Source organism: Mus musculus, chromosome 5, assembly GCF_000001635.26.
Source record: "Mus musculus strain C57BL/6J chromosome 5, GRCm38.p6 C57BL/6J".
In the NCBI taxonomy this organism is placed as follows: domain Eukaryota; kingdom Metazoa; phylum Chordata; class Mammalia; order Rodentia; family Muridae; genus Mus; species Mus musculus.
The window spans coordinates 87064992-87092714 of record NC_000071.6 but is presented as its reverse complement, the minus strand read 5'-3'; the positions used below and the strand labels follow the sequence as shown (position 1 = coordinate 87092714).

General features: G+C 36.4%; 1 protein-coding gene across 1 annotated transcript; it reads left to right on the top strand.

Annotated features, from left to right (window-relative positions):
• Window positions 1-159: 159 nt before the first annotated feature.
• Window positions 160-26788, top strand: Ugt2b36 (UDP glucuronosyltransferase 2 family, polypeptide B36). Its single transcript, NM_001029867.1, has 6 exons — window positions 160-914; window positions 1729-1877; window positions 3166-3297; window positions 11118-11205; window positions 11626-11845; window positions 26245-26788. The coding sequence occupies exons 1-6, from the start codon at window positions 191-193 to the stop codon at window positions 26522-26524; spliced, it is 1593 nt and encodes a 530-aa protein (NP_001025038.1). The 5' UTR covers window positions 160-190; the 3' UTR covers window positions 26525-26788.
• The last annotated feature ends 935 nt before the right edge of the window (window positions 26789-27723 follow it).

Sequence of the window (27723 nt, the reverse complement as noted above, 5' to 3'; positions counted from 1 at the left end):
CCTTCAGACTCTGGGGTATTCAAAGGGGCAGATAAATTCATGATTTTCCACCAACACAGTAATGTTCATTTCCTTATCAGCTTTGAGCAATTCCAGTTATATTTTAACTTCTTGGCAAATGCTTCTTAGATAAAAGGTCAAGCAGTGACAGATGGATTACACTCTGAAGAGAAGAACATTGATTTTCAGAATGCTTTGGAAGTGGATTTCTGCTCTGCTGCTGCTGCAGATAAGTTGCTGCTTCAGATCTGCAAAGTGTGGGAAGGTGTTGGTATGGCCGGTGGACTACAGTCACTGGATGAATATAAAGATAATACTGGATGAACTTAAACAGAAGGGCCATGAAGTCACTGTTTTGAGACCTTCAACTTCCATTTTTCTTGATCCCAAAAAATCGCCTGGCCTTAAGTTTGAAACTTTTCCTACATCTTTCAGTAATGATGTCATGGAAATTATTTTTGCAAAGGCTGTGGAAAGATGGACTTATGAGGTTCCAAGAGATACATGTTTATCATATTCTCCTTTATTACAAAATATATTTGATGAATATTCTGATTACTGTTTAACTCTTTGCAAAGACACAGTTTCAAACAAACAGCTCATGGCAAAACTCCAGGAATCCAAGTTTGATGTCATTTTGTCAGATGCTATTGGTCCCTGTGGGGAGCTCATAGCTGAACTGCTCCAAATTCCTTTTCTATATAGTCTTCGCTTCTCTCCTGGCTACTATCTTGAAAAATACAGTGGAGGACTCCCTCTCCCTCCCTCTTATGTACCTGTAATTTTGTCAGGATTAAGTGGTCAAATGACATTCAAAGAGAGGGTAAAGAATATGATATGTATGCTTTATTTTGACTTTTGGTTCCAGACATTTAGGGAGAAGAAATGGGATCAGTTTTACAGCGAAACTTTGGGTAAGTTATGCTTCTCTTCACAGGCTTAATGTTCTAAGTTTCACATGCATGTTAGGATGCATTTCCATTAAGTGCAAAGTGAAGACTTTTACAGGTCGTCAAATGTAATTATATTAGCTATCAAACTCTCTGTAAAAGCTCGTATAATTGATCAAATAGAAGGTAGCAATCCTGATATAAGACATTCTGGTTACCTATAAGGTTACAAAGACATGCAGTTAGACAGTCTTTAAAAATATACCATACTTATGACTGTCTAAAAATACCTAGCCTCATAATTTTTGAAAATATTGTGATTGTTTTATAGAATAAGTACATTAAATGTGTTAGTAAGAAACAAGGTATGAAGCACTAACCAGAAATCCAGCCATTCATAAATTTCACATTTCTGTAGGCAAAAGAATAAAGATTAGCTACAAACTACCATGACCATGAGAATCATGGGCAAGGTACAAAGCATGTTGTGACATTTGTACCTAGATTATAAATTTATGTTTACACAGTGTCATTTGAAGATTTAGAGAGGAGTAAACTGTGTACTTTTACACAGTGGATTTTTCATTAACTATTTATGAGGAAATAATTAAATTAATGAGGAAACATAAGTTAAGTCCTTTAAAAACAAATCCAAACTTACATTTACATATCTTGTATGAGCCACAAGTCAATTACTGATGCAAATTATATTACATATAAAAAGCATATTTTCTATATCAAACACAATTTTTCCAACATTTTTAAGGGACTATAATTCATACTCAGAAGACATTCTTGTCAACTTTTCTCTGTCTCATTTGCTCTTTTCTCTGTCTAGGAAGGCCAACCACCTTAATTGAGACAATGGGCAAAGCAGAAATGTGGCTCATTAGATCCTATTGGGATTTGGAGTTTCCTCACCCAACCTTACCAAATGTTTACTATGTTGGAGGAGTCCATTGCAAACCTGCTAAACCATTGCCTAAGGTAAATATATTCTTTATATCTCTTTTTCATTTCATTTCATTCCTTGTGAAAGTGATTCTCTATCTGTCGTTACCCTTTTCTCCCAATAATAGAGATGTATGGGAAGTGGAATTAAGAGTCCTGCTAAGTAGGAAGTCAATAAACTCAGGAAAGGACATGATAGAATTGGGAAATCAGTGAGTTAATTTAAGTCATACAGAGGACTATAGTGATTAACCATTGGTTAAAGTCCTTACTAAACAATGAGGACATGAGTTTGAGTCCCAGTATGCATAGAAAAAGTTGGGTGTCCATGATGACCTTAGTACTGAGGTTGCAGAAACTGGTTAATACTGAAGCTTGCTGCATATAGACCAGATAAAAATGGTGAGAATCATATTCAATGGCAGACAGTCTCAAAAATTATGTTAAAGATTGATAGAGAGATCATCTGAATTTAACTTTTGGCACCCATGTGTTAAAACAAAGGCAGGGAACCCCATAGGCACTACTAATCTTCAATACACACACATACACACTCATACACACAGGTGTAGAGACATACACATGCACACATATATATAAACATACATATAGAGAAATTAAGTCAGTTCAATTCAGCACATCAGAAACTTTCAGTAATTCAAAAGCTGTGATTACCATATATAAGGTAATTATTTTTTTATCCACAGAAAAAACATTGACATAGTTTCTGTTTCAAAGAATGAATTGTGGATGTCATCTTTGGAAAATACTCTTAAATATACACTATATTAGGAAAGTATTACATAATATATATATGTATATATATATATCATGCAGTTATGATTACTTTATAAAGACTAAAACATTTAATTAATTATAGGAAATTTGTGTTAACTATCACATATTACATACTACAACTCAGATATTATTCCATCAAATACTAGATAGTAATGTTAAATCAGCCATCATAGGAAGGAAATAAAACAGCAAGGAAACTTTATACTTTCTGTAGAATGAAAATGTAACAAAGTTACCATTTTGCAAATATTTCACAAACTGCATTTGCACTCTGAGCTTTTATTTCACCAGAGGAAAATAGATAGAATATTTGTTGAACTTTTGAGTGTAGACTTTGAACTGCTGCCTGTGATGTTCAAAGTGTTCGACTGTGCCAGTTCTGTCTTCATAATGTTTTAACACCATTATTCTAAAACCTTCTAAGAATACTTCAGTTTTGATTCTTCTAGTTTTTTTTTTGTAAGAGTTTCACAAGTGATTTTTCTACTACTGTTATTGTGTGATAGAACAAATTCTTTCTTCTCAGGAAATGGAAGACTTTGTTCAGAGCTCTGGAGAGCATGGTGTGGTGGTGTTTTCTCTGGGGTCAATGGTCAGTAATATGACAGAAGAAAAGGCCAATGCAATTGCATGGGCTCTTGCCCAGATTCCACAAAAGGTGAGGTAAAGTGCCCACAGGAAGTTACTGCATACTAAGTCTGAGAAATTCCATAAAAGGTGTCATTCCAGGAATGTCTGTGTGGAACCTAAAGGTTTAGGTAAGCTCTAATTGTCCTAAGCCAATTTTGAAACAGATACACACAAGAGATGTTACAGCACTATAGAAGGTGTTTTGGCTATGAGTACCTTGGATATGAACATTGTGACTATTGTGGACACATTCTGAAATGCTGGCGTTATGATGCCATCACTGCCAAGGGCATGTAGACATAGCAAATTCTTTAGAGTTACTAATTTCATTTTTCAATTATTTAAGTCACTGTAAGATTTTTCAGTGGAGAGTTAATTTTTATTATTTTTTCTAGCACAAGAACATTAAGCACATATTTAAAATGTTTGAAATGTGGCATGAGTTTGCATTCTAACTTTGATGTAGGTCTGTTCAATACGCAGTTCAGAGAGTGGTTTAAAGAAAGAGGGAGTCCAAGACTTGAGTACCCTTTTGGCTAACTGAGAGAAAAAGAATTAAAAAGAGAAAGCCTACACATCTGGGTACCCGACCAGTATTTGTAGAAAAAATATCTAAAGGAAAGGGTAAGGTGAGTGTTGCAATTACAATCATCTCTATGCATCATAGCACATGAAGCATGTGACTCAGCTTCTAACCAGTCTGAGTGAAAACTGGACCATTCAAAGAAGAAATACAAAAATAAGAGCGCAAGAGTTGGATGTGAAAAATTATCAGATGAATCAATTCACACATCATACTGTAAAGTGATATAATTTGAATCTTTAAAAAATTATGAATGTCTTAAGTTTTCTACTGGAAAAGCTTCTTTATAACCACAATATATTTTTGGAATGATCCAATACTTAATTGATTCAGTCACTTCAGTCACAAAGAAATTCCTTTTTTTTTTTTTTTTTTTTTTTTTTTGTTTTTGTTTTTGGAGACAGGATTTCTCTGTGTAGCTCTGGTTGTCCTGGAACTCACTCTGTAGACCAGACTGGCCTCAAACTCAGAAATCCACCTGCCTCTGCCTCCCAAGTACTGGGATTAAAGGTGTGTGCCACCACGCCCGGCTGAAATTCCATTTTAGATGTGAGGATAATGGTCTATTTTATGAGACTGTTCAGAGAATTTTTTTATTTTTTTGAGTTTTTCAAGACAGGGTTTCTCTGTGTATTCCTGGCTGTCCTGGAACTCACTCTGTAGACTAGGCTGGCCTCAAAATCAGAAATCCACCTGCCACTTGGTCCAAGAATTCTAGTACTAGCACCTATCATGGGCCTGGGTTTGTAACTATTATATCTGTCATAAAACACTCTGTTCTCTGCAGTAAAACATTGAAATTTGTCATAAGGACTACATACCCATCAGTAGGTCAAAAGTATTGTTGTTAGACTTGGTGAGGGCTTTCAATAGCCATATCACTTGTGATCCCAAATTGTTTACAATAGAATGCAAAAAGATTTTGTACAGGGTAATATTCTCATTTTATCTGAATCAGTTTCAATTTAGGCCCCAAGATAATAATTTCTGAACTCCCAGACAAACCTCATAGGATGGAGGTTAACATGTATATGTTTAACATATATTTGCTATATTTAGTGAATGTTTAAGCTACAGAGGTGACTCAGTGCGTAAAATGTTTTCAATGCACTGTGAGCAGTTCATATTAAATCCCATTAATCCACATAAAGTCAGACATGGAATTGTATGACACTATGGCAATAGAGAGAGGAGGCAGAAATAAAATTCCTGGACCTTTGCGGGCCAGCAGTAGAAAAAAAAATTAACAAAAAAAAGTCTATCTAAAACAGAAAAGACATTCTATTGAACATCTGAGGTAGTCTTCTCTATGTCTCATGCTCCCCTTAGTACTCATAAACATGTATTTGCACACATCAATCAGCTCACCCATGTTCCAACACACTCAGAACACACAGGGATGAAGACAGATAAAGAGTTGGATTGGGGAAAGAAAGTTCTAGTCTCAGTGATAATTGTAATAATGTGGATGCTCAACCAAATATTATATGAAAATTGTCTAGCCCTTAATGACTAGAGATGTACAGGTCTCCATTAATTTTTTTAGAATCACAAAGTCAAATTGATTTCTCATGAAGAGATAAAATTATAGAATTTTGAATTCATGTGAATAAAATGCATCATGTATGAAACCTGTGCAACATGAAAACAGACCAAATCTGAGCATGGAGAGGGAAGAGGGGCCCTCAGTCCACTCGGCCAATGACTCTTGACAACAATTGGCTTTTGAAAGGGGAAGCATGCAGCCCGTGCAAAGTCAACCATTCTCTAGTGGGATAACACATACACAAGAATATTTGGAGTGCACAAATTGGTCTTGAAGGCTTTTGTTGTTGTTGTTGTTGTTGTTGTTTTGCTTTGTTGTGTTTTGTTTTTTTAAGGAAGTTAGGTTGAAAGGAAAGGGGTGATTTACGGAAGATTGGGGTAGGTAGAAATTAATTTTAAAAACACATGATATGAAATTCTTAGAGAAAAATTTAAAAATGAAATATTGTTCTCACTTGCTGTGGTCTTAATTGTCATTTGGAGAGCAGGTGGAAGTCCATTGTGCATATGATGCAGACATGTTCTGAACCATTGGTCTACAGGAATTTCTCTGCAAATGATATGTGTTTATTTGGGTAGAGATGATGCAGTAGGTTCAATACCTGACTTTAAAACCTACACTGTCAGTGCTGCAGACAAAGAGAAAGACTAAAGTTTCATGCAACAGCTAACTTTACTCAGAGACTCAGACAATTTAAACTCAGAAAGTTAACAAAGGTCATATTAGTACATATCACATGAGTTCAAGCTCCTTATAATCATAAAGATGAGCTGCATGTGGTAAAAACCTGCTATTCCATAGAGGAACACAAAGGACACTTTAAACACTCTCTAGATAACAATATCAAGTAGAAGCAGTTAACCTGCAACACACCCACACCTATCACATACACCCAAGAGAAGGGCAAACAAACATCCTGAAAACAATCTTTTGTTTGAAGAAACTGAAGTCAATGTCTCGTGTACTATTTTCTTTGAGTGTTCTCAGAAACAATCAAAAATCAACTCACGTGACTATTCCTGGAACACTTTCAGACATCTGCCTCGTTTTACTTTTTTAAACACAGAATACCCAGAGTGTTTTGTTTTGTTGTGTGCATGCATGTATGTGTTTTGTTTTTGTTTTTGTTGTACATGTAGATAAATCTAATTGTCCTTTGATGCATGTGTATCCACAGACACAAAGGTCAAAGCAGCTAGAATCAACAGAATGAGATTCTCAGCTGACAAAGGGCTCTGTATAACTTTTTCCTAGGTGCACTGGGTCTTTACCTGGCTCAGAAAGGCAGACTTGACCTGATGGTTTGGTTTTGTCAATAAGTCCTTTGCCCTTCCATCTGGAGGCTTACTGTCTTCATGATGACTGCACTATTCTCTTTCTCCACCTTTGTTCTTCATGGTCCAGGGCTGGAGTGGCCTGAGAGGAATCTATAATCTTCCAATGGCAATATCTGCAATGCCTGATGCATATCCTTTCCCAAATTTCTTCAGCTAAACAGGCTTCCAAGTCTCAAGTTATTTAAACCCCACAGGCCTGTCTAAAGGCAGTGCAGAATGTTCTGGGTATAAATGAGTTTGAGTTCCTGAACATGGGTCACCTTGGGGTAAATTGCAAAATAAGTGTAAGTAAGCAAAGTACAAGGATGTACTTTCATGTCTCTCGGTTTTTATTTTTAAAATAGTTGTTATTTTAATGTTCCTTTTACTCTTTCAATTATGCTCTGGCCTTGTGGATTATGAAGAAGTCTTACCATATGATTAATATTCCATCATTTACAAAAGTCGTTATTTTTTTTTTACTAAAGATTGGTTCATGGTCACTTTTTATTGTAGCAGGCACTCTCACTAGGACAAATGTTTGCAGCATTCTCTGGGTATAGAGGTACAACTCAAATAAATTTAGAGTATGAGTCAATGCACACACACATGTGCAGAATCCACTGCAGAAGAGCTACATCTATTTTCCATAACTCACTAATAGTTTTACCTCTTGGATGAACTCTAACTGTAGGACTGTGACAGCGTAAGGAAGAACAAGTAGGACATTCTTCTATAATCACTCTCACATGTCTAAGTGGGATGTGGTATTGTGCGTGAACTCTAATAGCATTAGTGTATAAATGGTGATGCTCACATTGCGGAGAGGTAAAAATAATCAGTTAATGCATCAGCTTCTGCAATTGGATCATGGAGGTTAGAGTATACAAAAGTATACATAAGTAGGAGCAATAAGTACAGGATGAGTGCAGGTTTAATCAGTCATTGTAGATCCTGGAGTAATGGGAGCATGGTAGGTTCGGCAATCGAACCAGGGAGGTTAAAGTGTACAAAAGTAGGATCAATAAATACAGAATGAGTGCAGGTTTAACCAGTTGTTATAGATCCTGGAGTAATGGGAGCATTGTAGGATGTGAAGATGAAATTTAGAGGTTCCTATCCTACTATAAGAATCTTGAAAATCACAGAGTTCTGCAATTCTCTTTAAAACTTATTGTTGGTTAGGTGTACAATAATACAGCAAGGAATATATCCATATAATTGTTGACATTATATCCTTGCCTGGTTTACTAATTGAACAGGAAAAGAAAGGCATGCAGTTTGCATTTTATGGAATAAATAGATTTATTTCAAAGATGTTTGAATAAAAGCCCAATGTTTTACTTTCGTGCATATAGGGCTTAATTCAGGAGCTCCTTGATTCTGAGCATTCAATTGTTGTAAGGTGAACTTACAATACGCCTTAACCAACATCAGCTTTGGTTGGTAATGTGGCCACTTTACCAACATCATCTTTGTTTAGCAAAAATTCCTATAGCAGTTAATTTTGCTCTTTGTTTGTAGGCCCCTACATTTCTATGTAACTTCAGAAAGTCCATAACATTTTCTATCTCTCTTTATGGCTTGATTAACTCTTGGCAATCTTCATTGTCATTATCAAAAGCACCTGTTTTAATAAGAACTCTTGATATTGTTACCACTTTAATTGTTTTCAGTAGCATCTTTGAGTCTCCCTATGAAATCAACATAAGGTCTAAGGGACTTCGTATATTTTGTATATAACTATACCCGAACACAGATTCCTCATCAGTTTTCTTGCAGGCAGCCATAGCTATATTCCTAATATGTAAGGAGGCTGAAGAAGGTATATTATGCACCTGATAATACCTGTTAATACTCATATACCAATCCCTGCCAGAATTTTATTGTGACATTTCTAGAATTACCCCTCAGTCCTAACTGGCAAATTTTTTCATAGGCTTTGCCTGTAAGCCAAATTTTCCATGGAAGATATTGGAAAGGGCTAAAAACCACTTTGGCATTTATATGAAAATCATATAGCAAATATTGCACATTATTGGTCCAACCAAAAAGATATTCACAATTATATGGAGCATTAGGTCCAAAGGAAACACAGGCCTTCCTAAAATTTTTCATAATATCCACAAGTACAGGTTGTTTATTTGTGATAATATTGCTTTGTTTCCAGTTTGGGAATGTGATAAATAAAGCATAAATAAAGCATTCATACTCCAAAAAAATTTCATAATACCCATGTCTAATTCCTTATAAACATTTTGATTTTACTGAAATTTCACAGGAAACCCAAACATAGCTCATGAGGCCAGGGAAGAGTTGGTAAATGAATTTCTTTTCCCTGCCATGCCCTCACTTACCTAGGTTGTGAAGTTAACATTTTTATAGGCTCTTCTAAATCCTCATCAAAGAATGGAGAAATCCTAGGTTAGATTGGTGATCAAATTCATTATCCTATGCTTCAAGGTCATCAGGAATCCATCTCTTGCATAGTTATTAATGATGCTGTTCTTTTGATTTTGTCAGTACTAGGAAGATCTTTTTTTTTTTTGCCTCTTTTACTAATTTAAGATAGATACATCCAGTTTATATTCATGCAAGGAATTACCCAACTCTTCCTCATGATTATTAACCTCCTTATCTTTGTTAAGTATTTTGAGAACAGTCTAAAGCAATGCCCATATGACCCAAAATTGAAAGATGATCTTTTCCCTCTTGTTTATATGCTTTTTCAATATTTAGTCAGACTCTGCCCCATACTTCTTCACCTAAGCTGACATATACTGCAAATTAGGAATTATAATCATAGGCAATTTGAAATCAATCTAATAGTTGTGACTTTGATATGTGTGCTCCTGGTTTCTTAAAAGAAATAATGCACAAGCTCATTGTAAGGCAAAGCCTTCCCAGTTTTCTGCCTCACTATTCTCATTCTCCTGTTTCTGTGAGGGTCCTCAATTTCCTATCACAAAGGCAACTTAAGGTCCCTGTTCAGTACAACTTGTCACAGCTCCAGAGACAGCGAGACCTGGTAGAATGGAGTTGATAAATTATGCAGATTAAAATCTCATAAAATGTGCAACTTTATTCAGATGATCAAATAATGAGTACTTTGGGGGTTCACAAATGTCATCTGAGTAAAGATCACATGATTTCAAGCTGTATACAATCACAAGGACAGAACACATATGACAAAAACATGTTTTCCTTAGAGGTACATGGAAGACAGTTTAAACACTATCTGAATAACAGTAGCAAGCAATATATAGTACTGTATATACTCACTACTGTCTGTTACACCTGAGAAGTTGGCATATACACATACCAAGAACAACCTTGTGTTTTGAATAAACTGAGGTCACAGACTTCATCTGTTTTTAGAAATCTACTGACATGACTCCGTTCCAGGACAGTGTTACAACATTACACTCCCACTACAACACCATTACTCCCATGATGGGCCAGATGATTACATATTTCTATTAATAAACACAATGACATTACTTCTAAGAACTCCATTCAGAGAGAATTGTGAATGAGGAACATCTGCCATTGGTAAATAATTTAAAAAATTGAAGTCCGGCAGTGGTGGCACATGCCTTTAATCCCAGCACTTCGGAGGCAGATGCAGGAGGATTTCTGAATTCAAGGCCAGCCTAGTCTACAGAGTGAGTTCCAGGACACCCAGGGCTACACAGAGAAACTCTGTCTTGAAAAGGAAAATTGAAATTCATTAAAATTACCATAAAACAAGTGAATAAAAGTAATATCTAAAGTATTTATTTATTTATTTATTTTTTAATATTACATATTTTCCTCAATTACATTTCCAATGCTATCCCAAAATGTAATGATATTAAAACTGGAATATTAGAGCTATCAAAATAATTTATATAAGATATAAATTATAAATAATGTGGCACATCTCGGTAGCTGAACTATGTTCCAAAGCAATGAATTAAATACTTTCACGTGTAAACTATTTCATTTTTCTAAATGTCTTTGCTTGGAAAGTGATGGTTATGTGCAACCTGTCTAAATGTAAAAATAACCCAGAAACTGTTAGCATACTCTTGCTCAGTCTTTTAAGAATTCCCATTGCTCACCTCTCCTGAGTTGCTCATCTATCTGATAGGAGGCATTTAGCTAAGTTTTCCATTTAAAAAGTTATGTTTTTAATAATTTCTCTTTGGAAAATTATACTGATCTAATTTCTTCCTTTCAATTCCTCCCTCTAAACACTCTCATATCCGTGCCCTTGCTCTCTTTAAAACTCATGTCATCACATTTCATTAATTGCTAGATACACACAAACATACACACACACATATTCCTAAATATAACCTGATCAGTCTTTATAATGTCAAATTTGTCTCCATCAACACAGATTATCTAACATTTAACAGGTTCTTTGGAGATTTGACGGCAAAACTCCAGCCACCTTAGGACCCAATACCAGAATCTACAAGTGGCTTCCCCAAAATGATCTTCTTGGTAAGACTGAAAAACAAATGTGTAATTGTATCTGGCTCTCTCTAATTCGTATACCAATCTTTGTTGACTTCAAAATCTTCCATATTATACTTAGGGAATTTGTTATTTATTTAAGAAAACAAGTTCTGAAATGCATTTCATCTTTTTAAAAACTCATTATTTTTCTTTTCTACTATGGGCTCCCCGTGTTCCACTGGAAATCTGTATTTCATTGTTCAAGTCTCATGCCTCATGCAAACTTGCAAAAATAGTTCTCTGTAAATTTAGTTCTTCTTGTTCTGAAGCAGAAAGGCATTTTAATGACGTTATGAGTGTAACAATCTTCATGAAGAAAATCTCCTTTCAGTTCCAGGTAGTATACAGGTCTCTTTTCATTTCTAAGACTCTCATTAATGTTATCATGAATTCATCTTCTTCTAGGTCATCCAAAAACCAAAGCCTTTATAACTCATGGTGGCGCGAATGGACTCTACGAGGCGATCCATCATGGAATCCCTATGATTGGCATTCCTTTGTTTGGAGAACAACATGATAACATTGCTCACATGGTGGCCAAAGGAGCAGCTGTTACATTGAATATCAGAACGATGTCAAGGTCAGATTTGCTCAATGCACTGGAGGAAGTCATAGACAATCCTTTGTAAGTATAACCTTTGAAAGTGTGATTGGTTGATTGATTAATTGATTGATTGATTGGTTAGTTATTCATTCATTGCCCGTCTTCCTGAAGGACAAATGAGCAACAATTATTCTGATTGTAAAAGTAATGGTAGGAACAGAGATATATTAGGGCAAGATTCTGTGTATATGTTATTCTTTCCTTTACTTATTTTTTAATTCTGTTATTTTTTTTATGTTTCTTTGCTATTCAAATAGCACCATCTTAAATATAAAACTCTGCTGTTTCATCCTCTACACTGCTTGACAAAAAGGCATGTGCCATCAAATCTGGACAATTTTTCTTTTCAATTTTTTTAGTAAAGAAATTTGACAGAGTTTTAAAGATAGTACAAATTGTTAATAGCCAATGAATGAAAACAAAGGAAATACTAAGTGTGGTATCAGATGGATTACATAGAAAAGCCATAGGAAAACATTACAGTGGAGAAACCTGAAATGTTATAAAAGAGATAAGCTACTTTTATGGCAATTATAACTTTCATCATCGAAATAGGATAGATATGAGCATAAAAGTAAGTATATAGTTGGATGTGTAACTGTGCAACCTAATATTTTAGGATAAAAGTGAAAACCCATTAGAGTAAAGCAAATGAATATGTCCATAATAATATTTTTATACATGATTTGGATAGTAAATAGCATCATTTTTTGGCTTTATCAACATTCTTCTTGTTATTTTCTCCATTTCCTTTCTCTTTTTGTTTCCCTCTCTGGCCCTTTTTCCCTTTTCCCATATCCTTTATCAGATCTGTTGAATTCTGCTGTCTCCCTTCACTGTCTTCACACCTGGTTCTGTATTTATCTCCCTCACCATCTCTGAAGAAAACTCTCCTCTTTCCATTCCTCTATCCTAAATTTACATAACTGGAATATGCATACTAGGAAATGAGGATGATTTAGTGAGAAGAAAAACACAAGTTCCCTATTGTACTTTGTAAACAGTAGAAGTGTAAATTACCACTATTGTAATCTCTACCTGTTGTGCTACATAAACTGATATTTAGGGCTGGTGACTCATGTCTCTGAGTCACATTTTTCCTTTATATACTCATCAATAATCTTTTCAACAATAGAAGCAAATGCATCTCCATGTGAAATGTTGACAACTCTTACTTCTTTTTCTTTTAATTGGTATTTTATTTTTCTTAATTGTTTATTTTATTTACATTCCAAATGTTGTCCCACCACCTGATCCCCACTCCCATAATTCTTAAACCCATCCCCTCCCCTTTACCTCTGAAAGAGTGGTCCCCCACCCACCCAACAAACCACCCCTTCAATATCCCACCACTGCATCTCCATTCCCTGGAGTATCACATCTCTACAGGATTAGGCACATCCTCTTCCACTGAAGCCAGATGAGGCAGTCCTCTATTATACATGTGCCTGGGGCCACAAACCAATCCATGTATGCTCTTTGGTTGGTGTCTTAGTCTCTAGGAGCTCTGAGAAGTCCAAGTTAGTTGATATTGTTGTTCTTCCTATGGGATTGCCTTTCCCTCCAGCTCCTTCAATTTTTCCTCTAACTCTTCCATAGGGGCTCCTGACCTCAGTCCAATAGTTGAATGCAAATATTTGCATCTGTCTCAATCAGCTTCTGGTAGAACCTCTCAGAAGACAGCCATGCTAGACTCCTGTCTGCAAGCACAACATAGATTTAGTAATAGAGTTAGGGCTTGGTGCCTGCAATGGAATGGATTTCAAGTTGGACTAGTCACTGGATAGCCATTCCTTCAGTCTCTGCACAATTTTTTGTCCCTGCATTTCTTTTAGATAGGGACAAATCTGGGATACAATTTTTGAAAGTTTATTGATGGCTCCATCCATCTATTGAGTGTCCCAACTACTTATTGGAGGTGGAATCTTCAGGTCCTGTTTTATCATTGTTTAGCATTTTGGCTAAGGTCATTCCCACTGAGTACCGGATGCTTCTCAAATCCCATGTTTTGGGGGCTTTCTAGAGGTTTGCCCCACCCCACACATCTCACAGCTGCATATTTCTATTCTTTCTCTGGTAATTTGGGCTTCTTTCTTATCTCCCTTCATACATGATCCTGTCCCCCTTTTCCTCTCTCGCTCCCCTCTCCAACCCAGGTCCTTTCCCCCCTCTGCCTCCTGTGATTATCTCCTTCACACTACTAAGTTGAGTTTTATATTCACTTGGGGCTTCCATCTTCTTAAGCATCTTGCAGTCTATGGATTATATCATGGGCATCCTGTACTCTTTGTCTAAAATCCATTTATCAGTGAGTAGATAAAATGCATGTCCTTTTGAATTCCTGTTACCTCACTCATGATGATATTTTCTACTTCCATCCATTTGCCTGAAAAATACATGATGTCCTAGTATTAATAGCTGAATAGTGTCCCATTGTGCAAATGAACCACATTTTCTGTATCTATTCTTCCCTTGAAGAAGGGTTGTTTCTAGTTTCAGCCTATAATGAATAAGACTGCTATGATCACAGTGGAGCACATGTTCTTGTGATATGGTGAAGCACCTTTTTGGTATATGCCCAAGATTAGTATAGCTGGGTCTTCAGGTAGAACTATTTCCAATTTTCTGAGGAAACTCCACATTGATTTCCAGAATGGTTGTACAAGTTTGTCATCCACCAACAATGGAGAAGAGTTCTTCTTTCTCCACATCCTTGTCAGCATACGCTGTCACATGAGTTTTGATCTTAGCTATTCCAATTGTTGTAAGGTGGACTCTAAGGTCATTTTAATTTGTATTTAGTTTTATTTTCAATTTGCATTTTAATGTTGAACATTTCTTTAAGTGCTTCTCAGCCACTCAAACTTCCTCTGTTGAGAATTCTCTGTTTAGCTCTGTACCCCATTTTAAATTGGGTTGTTTGGGTTTTTTTTTGTTTGTTGGTTTTGGTTTTGGTTTTGGTTTTGGTTTTTTTTTTAGTTTGAGTTCTTTATATATTTTAGATATTAGTCCTCTAGCAGATTTAGAATGAGTGAAGTTTTTTCCCAATCTGTAGGTTGCTGTTTTGTCCTATTGACAGTAACCTTTGACTTACAGAAGCTTTTTGGTTTCATGATATCCTATTTGTCACCTATTGATGATCTTAGAGCCTGAACCATTGGAGTTCTATTTGGGAAATTTCCCCCCAAGCATAATGAGTTCAAGGTGCTTTCTATTATATCTTCTATTAAAATCAGTGTATCTGCTTCTCTGTTGAGGTCCTTGATCCACTTTGACTGTGCTTTGTGCATGGTAAAAAAATATAGATCAATTTGCATTCTTCTACATGTAGATCACCAGTTAGACCAGCACCATTTCTTGAAGATGCTTTCTTTTTCCACTATATGATTTTGTCTTCTTTGTCAACGATCAAAAGTCCAAGGGGTGTGGTTTATTTCTGGGTCTTTAATTCTATTCCATTGATCAACCTGTATGTCTTTGTACCAAATCCATGGAGTCATAACATTTGTCACTATTGTGACCAGTGTTTTTTCACTAATTTCTTTCTCAGTCCATTTATCATTTTTATAAAAGACGGCTATTGGTGTTTTTGAGTTAATTGTATATCTGGCCACTTTTCTGAAGTTGTTTATCAGCTTTAGTTCTCTGGTAGAATTTTGGGAGCCCGCTTATGTACGCATCTGCAAACATTGATACCTTGACTTCTCCCTTTCCAAACTGATCTCCATTCATTTAATTGCTCTAGCTAGAAGTTCAATTAATATATTAAGTAGATGGGGAGAGAATGAGTAGCCTTGCCTTGTCCCAGATTTTAGAGGGATTCTTCAAGTTCTCTCATTTTAATTTGATGTTTGTTATTTGTTTGCTGTATGTTACTTTTATGTTTAGGCATCTGGCATAAATTCCTGATCTCTCCAAGACTTTTAACAAGAAGGGGTGTTGGATTTTTTTAAAAGGCATTTTTAGCAATTAATAACATGTTCATGTGATTTTTTTCCTTTGAGTTTGTTTATACACTGGATTGTGTTGATGCATTTTTATATAGTAAACTATTCCTGAATCCCTGAGATGAAGCCTACTTGACCTTGATGAATGATGGTTTTGACTTGTTCTTGGATACCATTTGTGATAATTTTACTCAGTGTTTTTGCATTGATATTCAGAATCAAAACTGATCAAAAGTTCTCATGCTTTGTTGCATCCTTGTGTGGTTTAGGAATCAGAGCAACTGTGGCTTCATAGAATGAATTAGATAATGTTCCTTCTGTTTCACACACACACACACACACACACACAAAAATATCGAATAGTTTGATGTACTAGTTTTTCCTTGAAGAAAACAATCTGGCCCTGGGTGACTGTTAATGATTGCATCTATGTCCTCAGGTGTTATGGGATGGTTTAGATGGTTTATATGATCCTGATTAAACTGTGTTACCTGATATCTGTCTAAAATCATCTATTAAATCCAGATTCTCCAGATTTGTGGGGTTTAGGCTTTTGAATTGGGATCTGAAGATTTTTTTTTAATCTCTTCAGATTATGTTGTTTTGTCTCCCTTTTCACTTCTGATATTGTAACTTTAGATACTTTCTCTGTGCCCTTTAGTTAGTTTGGCTAAGGGTGTATCTATCTTGTTGATTTTCTCAAAGAACCAGTTTTTGGTTTTGTTGCTTCTTTGTATTATTCACTTTGATTCTACTTGGTTGATTTCAGCCCCAAATTTGGCTATTTCCTTTACTCTATTCCTCTTGGGTATGTTTGCTTCTTTTTGTTCTAGAAATTTCAGGTATGATGCTAAAGTGCTAGAATGGGATCTCTCCAATTTCTTTATAAAAGCACTTAGTGCTATGAATTTGCATCTTAACACTGCTTGCATTGTGTCCCATAGATTTGGGTTTGATGTGTCTTCATTTTCATTAAATTATATAAAGTATTATATTTCTTTCTATATTTTTCCATGACTATGTTACCATTGAGCAAAGAGTTATTCAGTTGCCCTGAGTATGTGGGCTTTCGTTTGCTTTTGTTGTTACTGAGATCCAGTCTCAGTCCATGGCAATCTGTTAGAAGAAATGGGATTATTTCAATCTTCTTGTATCTATTAAGCCTTTTTTGTGTCTGATTATATGATTAGTTTTGGAGAAGGTTCTATGAGGTGCTGAAAAGAAGGCATATTCTTTTGTATTTGGATGAGTGTTTTATAGATATCTGTTAAATCCCTTTAGCTCATAACTTCCATTGGTTTCACCCTGTCTCTGTTTAGTTTGTGTTTCAATGACCGGTCCATTGGTGAGAGTGGGTTTTTGAAGTTTCCCACTATTATTGTACAATGTTCAGTGTATGATTTGAGCTTTGGTAATGTTTTTTATAAATGTGTGTGCCTTTGCATTTAGGTTATAGATGTTCAGAAATGAGTCTTAATCTTGATGGATTTTTCCTTTGATGAATATGAAGTATTCTTCCCCATCTCTTTTAAATACTTTCTCTTGAAAGTCTATTTCATTGGATATTAGAATGACTACTCTACCTTGTTACTTGGAATCATTTGCTTGGAAAATTTGTTTCCAGCATTTTATTCTGAGGAAATGCCTATTGTTGTTGCTGAGATATATTTCTTATATGTACCAAAACTATGGATCCAGTTTGTGTATCTCACTATTGGCCTTTTTTTTTCCTTTTTTAAAATTAGATATTTTCTTCATTTACATTTCACGTGCTAACCTGCTTTCTGGCCTGGACTGCACCTGTACTAGGGAATACAATCTTCCCAAGACCAAGAAACTCTCAAACCATTGATGTCCTACTAGGCCATCCTCTGCTACATATGCAACTAGAGACACAAGCTCGGGGTTGGGGGGTACTGTTTAGTTCATATTCTTGTTCCTCTTCTAGGGTTGCAGACCCCTTTGGCTCCTTGGGTACTATCTCTAGGTCCTACATTAGGGGCCCTGTGTTCCATCTAATAGATGACTGTGAGCATCCACTTCTGTATTTGCAGGCACTGGCATAGCCTCAACAGAGATAGATATATCAGGGTCCTGTCAGCAAAATCTTGGTGGGATATGCAATAGTGTCTGGGTTTGGTGTTTATTTATGGGATGGATCCCCTGGTGGGGCATTCTCTGGATGGTCCTTCCTTCCATCTCAGCTCTAATCTTTGTCTCTGTAACTCTTTCCATAGGTATTTTGTTCCCCATTCTAAGAAAGAACGAAGCATCTTTGGTCTTCTTTCTTCTTGAGTTTCATGTGTTTTACAAATTGTATCTTCGGTATTCTAAGTTTCTGGGCTAATATCCAATTAGCAGTGAGTGCATATCATGTGTGTTCTTTTCTGATTGTATTGCATCATACAGGATGATATCCCCCAAATCCATCCATTTTCCTAAGAATTTCATAAATTCATTGTTTTGAATTGCTGAGTAGTACTCCATTGTGTAAAAGTACCACCACATTTTCTGTATCCATTTCTTTGTTGAGGGACATCTGGGTTATTTCCAGCTTCTGGCTATTATAAATAAGACTACTATGAGCATAGTGGAGCATGTGTCCTTATTACAAGTGGGAACATCTTCTGGATATATGCCTAGAAGAGGTATTGGTGGATTTTCTGGTAGTACCATGTGCAATTTTCTGAGGAACTACCAGACTGATTTCCAGAGTGGTTGTACCAGCTTGCAATCCCACCAGAAATGGAGGAGTGTTCTTCTTTCTCAACATCCTTGCCAGCATCTGCTGTCACCTGAATTTTTGATCTTAGCCATTCTTACTGGTGTGAGGTGCAATCTCAGGGTTGTTTTGATTTGCATTTTTATAATTATTAAGGATGTTGAACATTTTTTTCAGGTGATTCTCAAACATTCAGCATTCCCTAGTTGAGAATTCTTTGTTTAGCTCTGTACCCCATTTTTTAATGGAGTTATTTGATTTTCTGGATTCCACCTTCGTGAGTTCTTTGTATATATTGTTTATTAGTCCACTACTGAATTTAGGATTGGTAAAGATCCTTTCCCAATCTGTTGGTGGCCTTTTTGTCTTATTCACAGTATCTTTTGCCAATAGAAGTTTTGCAATTTTATGAAGTACCATTTGTCAATTCTCGATCTTACAGCAGCAGCCATTGCTGTTCAGTTTAGTGATTTTTTTCCCCTGTGCCCATATCTTCGAGGCTTTCCCCCACTTTCTCCTCTATAAGTGTCAGTGTCTCTGGTTTTATATACAGTTCCTCGATCCACTTAGACATGAGATTTGAACAAGAAGATAAGAATGGATCAATTTGCATTCTTCTACATGATAACTGCCAGTTGAGCCTGCAACATTTTCTGAAAATGCTGTCTTTTTTCTGCTGGATGGTTTTACCTCCTTTGTCAAAGACCTGTATGTTCATTTCTGGGTCTTCAATTCTATTGCATTGATCTCACTGTCTTAGTACTATGCAGTTTTTATTACAATTGCTCTGTAGTACAGCTTGAGGTCAGGCATGGTGATTCCACCAGAGGTTCTTTTATTGTTCAGAGTAGTTTTCACTATGCTAGGTTTTTTGTAATTCCAGATGAATTTGCAAATTGCCCTTTCTAACTCTGTGAAGAATTAAGTTGAAATTTTGATGGGGATTGGATTGAATCTATAGATTGCTTTCGGCAGGATAGCCATTTTTACTATATTAATCTTGCCAATCCATGAGCATGGGAAATATTTCCATCTTCTGAGATCTTCTTCAAATTCTTTCTTCAGAGACTTGAAGTTTTTATCATGTAGATCTTTCACTTCCTTAGTTAGAGTTGAAACAAGGTATTTTATATTATTTGTGAATATTGTGAAGGGTGTTGTTTCCCTAATTTCTTTGTCAGCCTGTTAACCTCTGTGTAGAAAAAGGCCATTGATTTGTTTGAGTTAATTTTATATCCAGCTACTTCACTGAAGCTGTTTATCAGGTTTAGGAGTTCTCTGGTGAAAGTTATAGGGTCACTTATATATACTATCATATCATCTGCAAATAGTGATAATTTGACTTCTTCCTTTCCAATTTGTATCCCATTGACCTCCTTTTGTTGTCTAATTGTTCTGGGTAGGACTTCAAGTACTATATAAAATAGGTAGGGAGACTGTAGCCAGCCTTGTTTAGTCCCTGATTTCAGCTGGATTGCTTCAAGTTTCTCTCCATTTAGTTTGATGTTGGATATTTGTTTGCGGTATATTACTTTATTATGTTTAGGTATGGGCCTTGAATTCCTGATCTTTCCAAGACTTTTATCATTAATGGGTGTTGGATTTTGTCAAACGATTTCTCAGCATCTAACGAGATGATCATGTAGTTTTTGTCTTTGAGTTTGTTTATATAGTAGATTACATTGATGGATTAGTGTATATTAAACCATCCCCACAGCAAGCCTACTTGATCATTATGGATAATTGTTTTGATGTGTTCTTGGATTCGGTTAGTGAGAATTTTATTGGGTATATTGGCATCGATATTCATAAGAAAATTGGTCTGAAGTTCTCTTTCTGTGTTGGGTTTTTAATGTGGTTTAGTTATCAAAGTAATTGTGGTTTCATAGAATGAATTGGGTAGAGGACCTTCTGTTTCTGTTTTGTGTAATAGTTTGAGGAGAATTGGAATTAGCTATTCTTTGAAGGTCTGAAAAAACTCTGTAGTAAATCCAGCTGGTCCTGGACTTTTTTGGTTTAGAGAATATTGATGACTGCTTATATTTCTTTAGGGGATGTGGGACTGTTTAGATGATTATTCTCATCCTGATTTAACTTTGCTACTTGTTATCTGTTTAGAAAATTGTCCTTTTCATTCAGGCTTTCCAGGTTTGTTGAGTATAGCCATTTATAGTAGGATCTGATAATATTTTGGATTTTCTCTGGTTCTGTTCTTATGTCTCCCTTTTCATTTCTGATTTTATTAATTAGGATACTGTCCCTATACCCTCTAGTTAGTCTGGCTAAGAATTTATCTATCTTGTTGATTTTCTAAAAAAAAAAAAAAAAAAAAAAAAAACCAGCCTCCCGGTTAAGTTGATTCTTTTTATAGTTCTTCCCCCCCCCCCCCCAACTTGGTTGATTCCAGCCCTGAGTTTGATTATTTCCTGCCTTCTACTCTTCTTTGGTGAATTTGCTTCCTTTTTTTTTTCTAGAGCTTTTAGTTGTGCTGTCAGGTTGCTAGTGTATGCTCTCTCTATTTTCCCTTTGGCAGCACTCAGAGCTATGAGTTTTTCTCTTAGGACTGCTTTCATTATGTTCCATAAGTTTGGGTATGTTTTCACTTCATTTTCATTAAACTCTAAAAAGTCTTTAATTTCTTTCTTTCTCTCTCTCTCTCTCTCTCTCTCTCTCTCTCTCTCTCTCTCTCTCTTTCTTTCTTTCTTTCTTCCTTGACCAAGTTGTCATTGAGTAGAATGTTGTTCAGCTTCCACATGAATGTTGGCTTTCTATTATTTATGTTGTTATTGAAGATCAGCCTTAGTCGATGGTGATCTTATAGGATGCATGGGACAATTTCAATATTTTTGTATCTGTTGAGGACGATTTTGTGACCTATTTTATGGTCAGTTTTGGAGAAGGTACCATGAGGCTCTGAAAAGAAGGTATATCCTTTTGTTTTAGAATAAAATGTTCTGTAGATATCTGTTAAATCCATTTGTTTCATAACTTCTGTTTGTTTCAATGTGTCTCTGTTTAGTTTCTGTTTCCAGGATCTGTCCATTGTTGAGAGTGGGGTGTTTAAATCTCCCACTATTACTGTGTGAGGTGAAATGTGTGCTTTGAACTTTACTATAGTTTCTTTAATGAATGTGGATGCCCTTGCATTTGGAGCATAGATATTCAGAATTGAAAGTTCCTCTTGGAAGATTTTATCTTTGATGAGTATGAAGTGTCCCTCCTTCTCTTTTTTGTTAACTTTGGGTTGGAAGTAGATTTTATTTGATATTAGAATGGTTACTCCAGCTTGGTTCTTCAGGCCATTTGCTTGGAAAATAGTTTTCTAGCCTTTTACTCTGAAGTAGTGTCTGTCTTTGTGCCGGAGTTGAGTTTCCTGTATGCAGCAAAATATTGGATCCTGTTTATGTAGCCAGTCTGTAAGTCCATGTTGTTTTATTGGGAATTGAATCCATTGATATTAAGAGATATTAAGGAAAATTAATTGTTGCTTCCTGTTATTTTTGTTGTTAGAGTTGGGATTCGGTTCTTGCGGCTATCTTCTTTTAGATTTGTTGAAGGATTACTTTCTTTTTCTTTCTAGGGCATAATTTACCTCCTTGTGTTGGAGTTTTCTCTTTATTATCCTTTGAAGGGCTGGATTCATGAAAAGATATTTTGTTAATTTGGTTTTGTTATGGAATACTTTGGTTTCTCCATCTATGGTAATTGAGAGTTTTGCTGGGTATATAGTAGCCTGGGCTGGCATTTGTGTTCTCTTAGGGTCTATATAACATCTGTCCAGGATCTTCTGGCTTTCATAGTCTCTGGTGAGAAGTCTCATGAAATTCTAATAGGTTTGTCTTTATGTGTTACTTGACCTTTTTCCCTTACTGCTCTTAATATTCTATCATTATTTAGTGCATGTGTTGTTCTGATTATTATGTGTCCGGAAGAATTTCTTTCCTGGTTCAGTCTATTTGGAGTTCTGTAGGCTTCTTTTATGTTCATGGGCATCTCTTTCTTTAGGTTAGGGGAGTTCTCTTCTATAATTTTGTTGAAGATATTTACTGGTCCTTTAAGTTGAAACTCTTCAGTCTCATCTATACCTATTATTCTTAGTTTTGGTTTTCTCATTGTGTCCTGAATTTCCTGGATCTTTTGTGTTAGGATCTTTTTGCATTTTGCATTTCCTTTGACTGTTGTGTCCATGTTCTCTATGGAATCTTCTGCACCTGAGATTCTCTCTTTCATCTCTTGTAGTCTGTTGCTGATGCTCGTATCTAATGGTTCCTGATTTCTTTTCTAGAATTTCTATCTCCAGAGTTGTCTCCCTTTGAGTTTTCTTTATTGTTTCTACTTCCCGTTTTAGATCTTGGATGGTTTTGTTCAATTCCATCACCTGTTTGGTTGTGTTTTTCTGTAATTCTTTAAGGGATTTTTGTGCTTCCTCTTTAAGGACTTCTACCTGTTTAACAGTGTTCTCTTCATGAGATATGATTTTAAATCTGAATCTTGCCTTTTGGGTGTGTTGGAGTATCCAGGACTTGCTATGATGGGGTTCTAATGATGCTGAGCGGTGCTTTCTGTTAGTAAGATTCTTACATTCACCTTTCACTGTATGATAATCTCTGCTGTTAGCTGTTCTAGCTGTCTCTGGATGGAGCTTGTTCTTCCTGTGATTCTGTTAGCTTCTGTCAGCACTCCTCGGAGTCCAACTCTCTCCTGAGTCCCAGTGGTCAGAGTACCCTCTGCAGGCAAGGTCTCCTCTTGCAGGGAAGGTACATAGAGTTCTGACACTCAGATCTACCTCCTGGCTGAAGACTAAGGCCCGAAGGGACCATGTCCAAGAAGCTCTGTTGCTTCTATGGCCTGCCTACTCTCCTGCACAGAGTGGTCTCTGAGAGACCAGTGATACAAGATGGCTCTCTCACCTGAGGCCCCGGGGTCAGAGCCCTCTCTGTAGGCTGACTCTCCTCAGTGATGCTAAGATGCTGGGTGTGCTAGGGTGCCTGTGGTGGGGAGAGTCCTCTGGGGACTATGGGACTGTCCACAGTGTTTGTGCCCAAGGTGCCCCACCAGAACCAACCCCAGCCACTGTTTGGGTGGGATTTCTGTCTTCCTGTTCCTGCTGGCACAGGCCCCTCCTGGTTGTTTTGGAACAGGTATTATGTTCCACTCACCAGTGATCCTAAGTTCCTGGGTGTGCTAAGATTCCTGCAGTGTGAAGAGTCCTCTTTGGACTGTGGTACCATCCATGAGTTCGAGTCCAAGGTGGCCTGGGGCTGGTACCGACTGGAATGGACCCCAGCCACTGGTTGGGCGGGTTTCTTGTGTCCCTGTTCCTGCTGTATTAGCCTTTGTTTATGGAACGGATAATTGAGTCTGTTGGTGTAGAGATGTACTAAAGATGACTAATTGGTAGCTCCTGTTATTTTCGTTGTTGGATATGGTATTATGTGTGCATTAATCCCTTCTTTTGTGTTTGTTGTGAGATGATTAATTTCTTATGTTTTCTTATATATAGTTACCTTCCTTTTATTAGAGTATTGCTTCTAGTAAGACTGTATTAGTAAAAAGATATTGTTTGAATTTGGTTTTTGTCAAGGAATATCTTGGTTTCTCTATCTATAGTGATTGAGGATTTTGCCAGGTACAGTTGTCTGGGCTGACATTTGTGGTCTCTAAGTGTCTGCCTGACATCTGTCTAGGATCTTCTTGCTTTTAGCATCTCTTTTGAGAAGTCACGTATGATTCTGATAGGTCTGATTTTATATGTTACTTAGCCATTTTCCCTTACAGCTTTTAATATTATTTCTCTGTTCTGAATATTTAATGTTTTGACTACTATGTGACAGGAGGATTTTCTTTTCTGGTTCAATCTATTTGGTATTCTGCAGGCTTCTTATAAGTTGATGGCCATCTCTTTCTTTTGGTTATGGAAGTTTTCTCCTACGATTTTGTTGAAGCTGTTTTCTGGCACTTTGAACTGGGAATCTTTATACTCTTCTATTCCTATTATTCTTAGGTTTCACCCTTTCATTGTGTCCAAAATTTCCTGGGTGTTTTGGGTAGAAACATTTTACACTTTGTATTTTCTTTAATTAATGTGTCAATATCTTCTATGATATCTGCTATATCTGAGATTCTCTCCTCCATCTGTTGTGTTCTGTTGGTCATGTTTACATCTTTAGCATCTGATCTCTTTCCTAGGTTTTCTATCTCCAGGGTTGCCTCTATTTATGGTATCGTGATTGTTTCTATTTTCTTTTTAAAGCATGGAGTGTTTTAGTAGAATCCTTTACCTTTCTGAATTTATTTTCCTGTATTTCCTTAAGGGATTTTGTTGTTGTTGTTATTGTTTCCTCTTTAAGGGCATCTACCTGCTTGCCTGTGCTTTTCTGTGTTGCTCTAGGGTAGTTCTTTATATCCTCCGGAAAGGCCTCTATCATCTTCATGAGATGGGATTTTCAGTCAGAATCTTGCTCTTTAGGTGTGGTAGAATATCCAGGACTTGCTATTGTAGGAGAACTGAGTACTGGTGGTGCCAAATTACATTAGCTTCTATTGCTTACATTCTTGTGCTTGCATTTTGCCATCTGGTTCTTTGATGTTAACTGACCTGGGTGTCTTGGATGAAACAGGCTTCCTTGGAAGCATTAGAGCTGTGAGACCTGGGTTAGCGCAGGCCTCCTGTGAGGCAGGAAGTGCTGTCTCTTGTTAGGGCAGGCCTTCTATATCCTTGGTTAGAGCAGGCCTCCTTTTTCCTATGTCTCCCGTTTGGTCAGACCTCCTGGGAGACAGGTAGGCTTTGGGGTCCAAGTAGTGACACAGTGATCTTTCTTTCTGGTTAAGGCAGAGCTCCTGGGAGGTAGGTAGGGTGTGTGGTCCTATGGGGGTGCAGGCAAGCTGATCCGCCATGGGATCAGGTGGAGGTGCAGACCTGAAGGGGGATGGACTCTGGCAGAGCAGTGTAGATCCCATCTCTTAGGGCTCTGTGGGGGTCCCAGCTGGCATGGATATTGAGATGGGGGTCTTACCTGTGCCCCAGGTTAGGGCAGACCTCCTGTGAGACAGACAGGCTGTGGGACCCTGGTGTCAGAGACAAGGATTCAGGTGGTGGTGCAGAAACACTCTTACCTTTCAAATGACGATGCTAAAAAAAATGAAGATCATTAATAATAACAATCACAAGAGCAAATGATACATGGCCAGTAAGCCATACACAGTGAAAAATTATTTTCCACAGAAGCATAAGAACAAATAAATATACTCACATGTAATGAATAACCTGAGGTAAGCTCAAACCTATCTGCCACACTTGGAAAGGGCACAAAACCATAATCAATGAACACATCTATGCTTTTTAAGAAACTGAGGTCACAAAACTCTTGTTTACAATAGTGTTTACTCACAAATTAGAAATCTCTTTACAAGATTCTATTCTTGGACCATATTCTGACACTAGGTACCTGAGGTTTCATATACTCAAATAAAAATATCTCATTTTAATATTTTTGTATTTATAGTTTAACTGTCTATAAACTCTAATTTAAAATATTTGACCTTTTCCAACTTTTCTTTTTACATGCTTCCATCTTGTTTACTCAAGAAGTTTAGACATTCTTACATCATTTTAGGCATGAATATAGAACATAATTTATTTTTCTTCTAATTTTTATATATCACCTTTACTAATCTCTACAAAAATTTATAACTGTGTGTGTTTTTCATTCATTCTGTGATTTTCCTAATGACCACTTTATCTCTTACAGCTATAAAGAGAATGCTATGTGGTTGTCAACCATTCACCATGACCAGCCTATGAAGCCCCTGGACAGAGCAGTCTTCTGGATTGAGTTTGTCATGCGCCACAAAGGGGCCAAGCATCTGAGACCACTTGCATACAACCTCACCTGGTACCAGTACCACTCTCTGGATGTGATTGGATTCCTGCTTGCTTTTGTGACATTCATTGTAGCCCTCATTGTAAAGTGCTTCTTGTTTGTTTACCGATTCTTTGTAAAGAAAGAAAAGAAAATGAAGAATGAGTAGAACTCATTGATAATGCATTACATGAATAAAATTTTACCATCATTCTATGTTATGAACTATCTTTTAAACACTCACTTATCACTTTACAGAAGCATATCTTTTTTGGAGTTTTATAACATGTGAAAACAAAACACATATAATTCTGGGGCTACTGATATGTTATCAAAGAATCCTATCATTTATTTTAATTGTCAAACTATTAAATGTAAAATAATTTGCATGTATAGAAACATATGAAAAATAAAAATTTACTTGATAGAGCCTTAAAAATCAAAGTATTATCCTTCCAATATTTGAAATTTTTCTATTTGTCTCTATCTTCAAGACCAATTCTACAGATGTCATACATTTCCAAAATATAAAAAAATTAGCTTACTCAAACACTTTAAGTGTGTGTGTGTGTGTGTGTGTGTGTGTGTGTGTGTGTGTGTGTCTGTGTGTGTCTGTGTGTGGTTTTCCTGAAGTAGTCTTAATTTTTTGTAGTCTGAGGAAAAGGGTGATTTATTTTGGACATTTGTATTAAATAATATGGAGATGTAGAGTCCACAGAAATTATTAGCAAAAATAGAGTTATCAAAATTTCATTCTATAATAAATACATGAAACTATTCATATACTTCAGGTACAAATAATGAATATTCTGAATCGATAGCTATATAGTATGTTTTCACTCTTAAAAGATAAACAATTGTGGCAAACTAAAACAAGGTTTTTTCTTCCATATGTTATTATAGAAAATGTGGTTTTAAAATATACTTTCAGGTATTAAAGTTGATAAAGAACAATTTATCAACAATCTGCAATTGGGTAGAGAAAATTATTTCAAGGCTTTATTCAACAGTTTGCAAGGTGAAAATTTAAAGCTGATAAAATAAGTTAAAAAAACAGGGTTAGAATATGTATTATTTACTATATTGTTGCTGTAATCAAGTGCGCTGACCAAAACCATCTCAAGGGAAAAACAGAACAGTTTATTTTGAGTTGCGTTTACAGGTCCTTGTACTGCTGGGAAGGAAGGGCAGCAGATAGCGAGAGGAGAAAGCTCACTCATCACATCTCAACCACATATTGAAAGCAGAGAGAATGAGCAGAAAGTGGGGCTAAGCTATGAACTTTCAAAGCTTGCTCTGGTGATGTACTCCAGAAGCTGTATATATCCCCCCACCCCAATAACTGGAATGGAGGCTCTACCTAAAGCT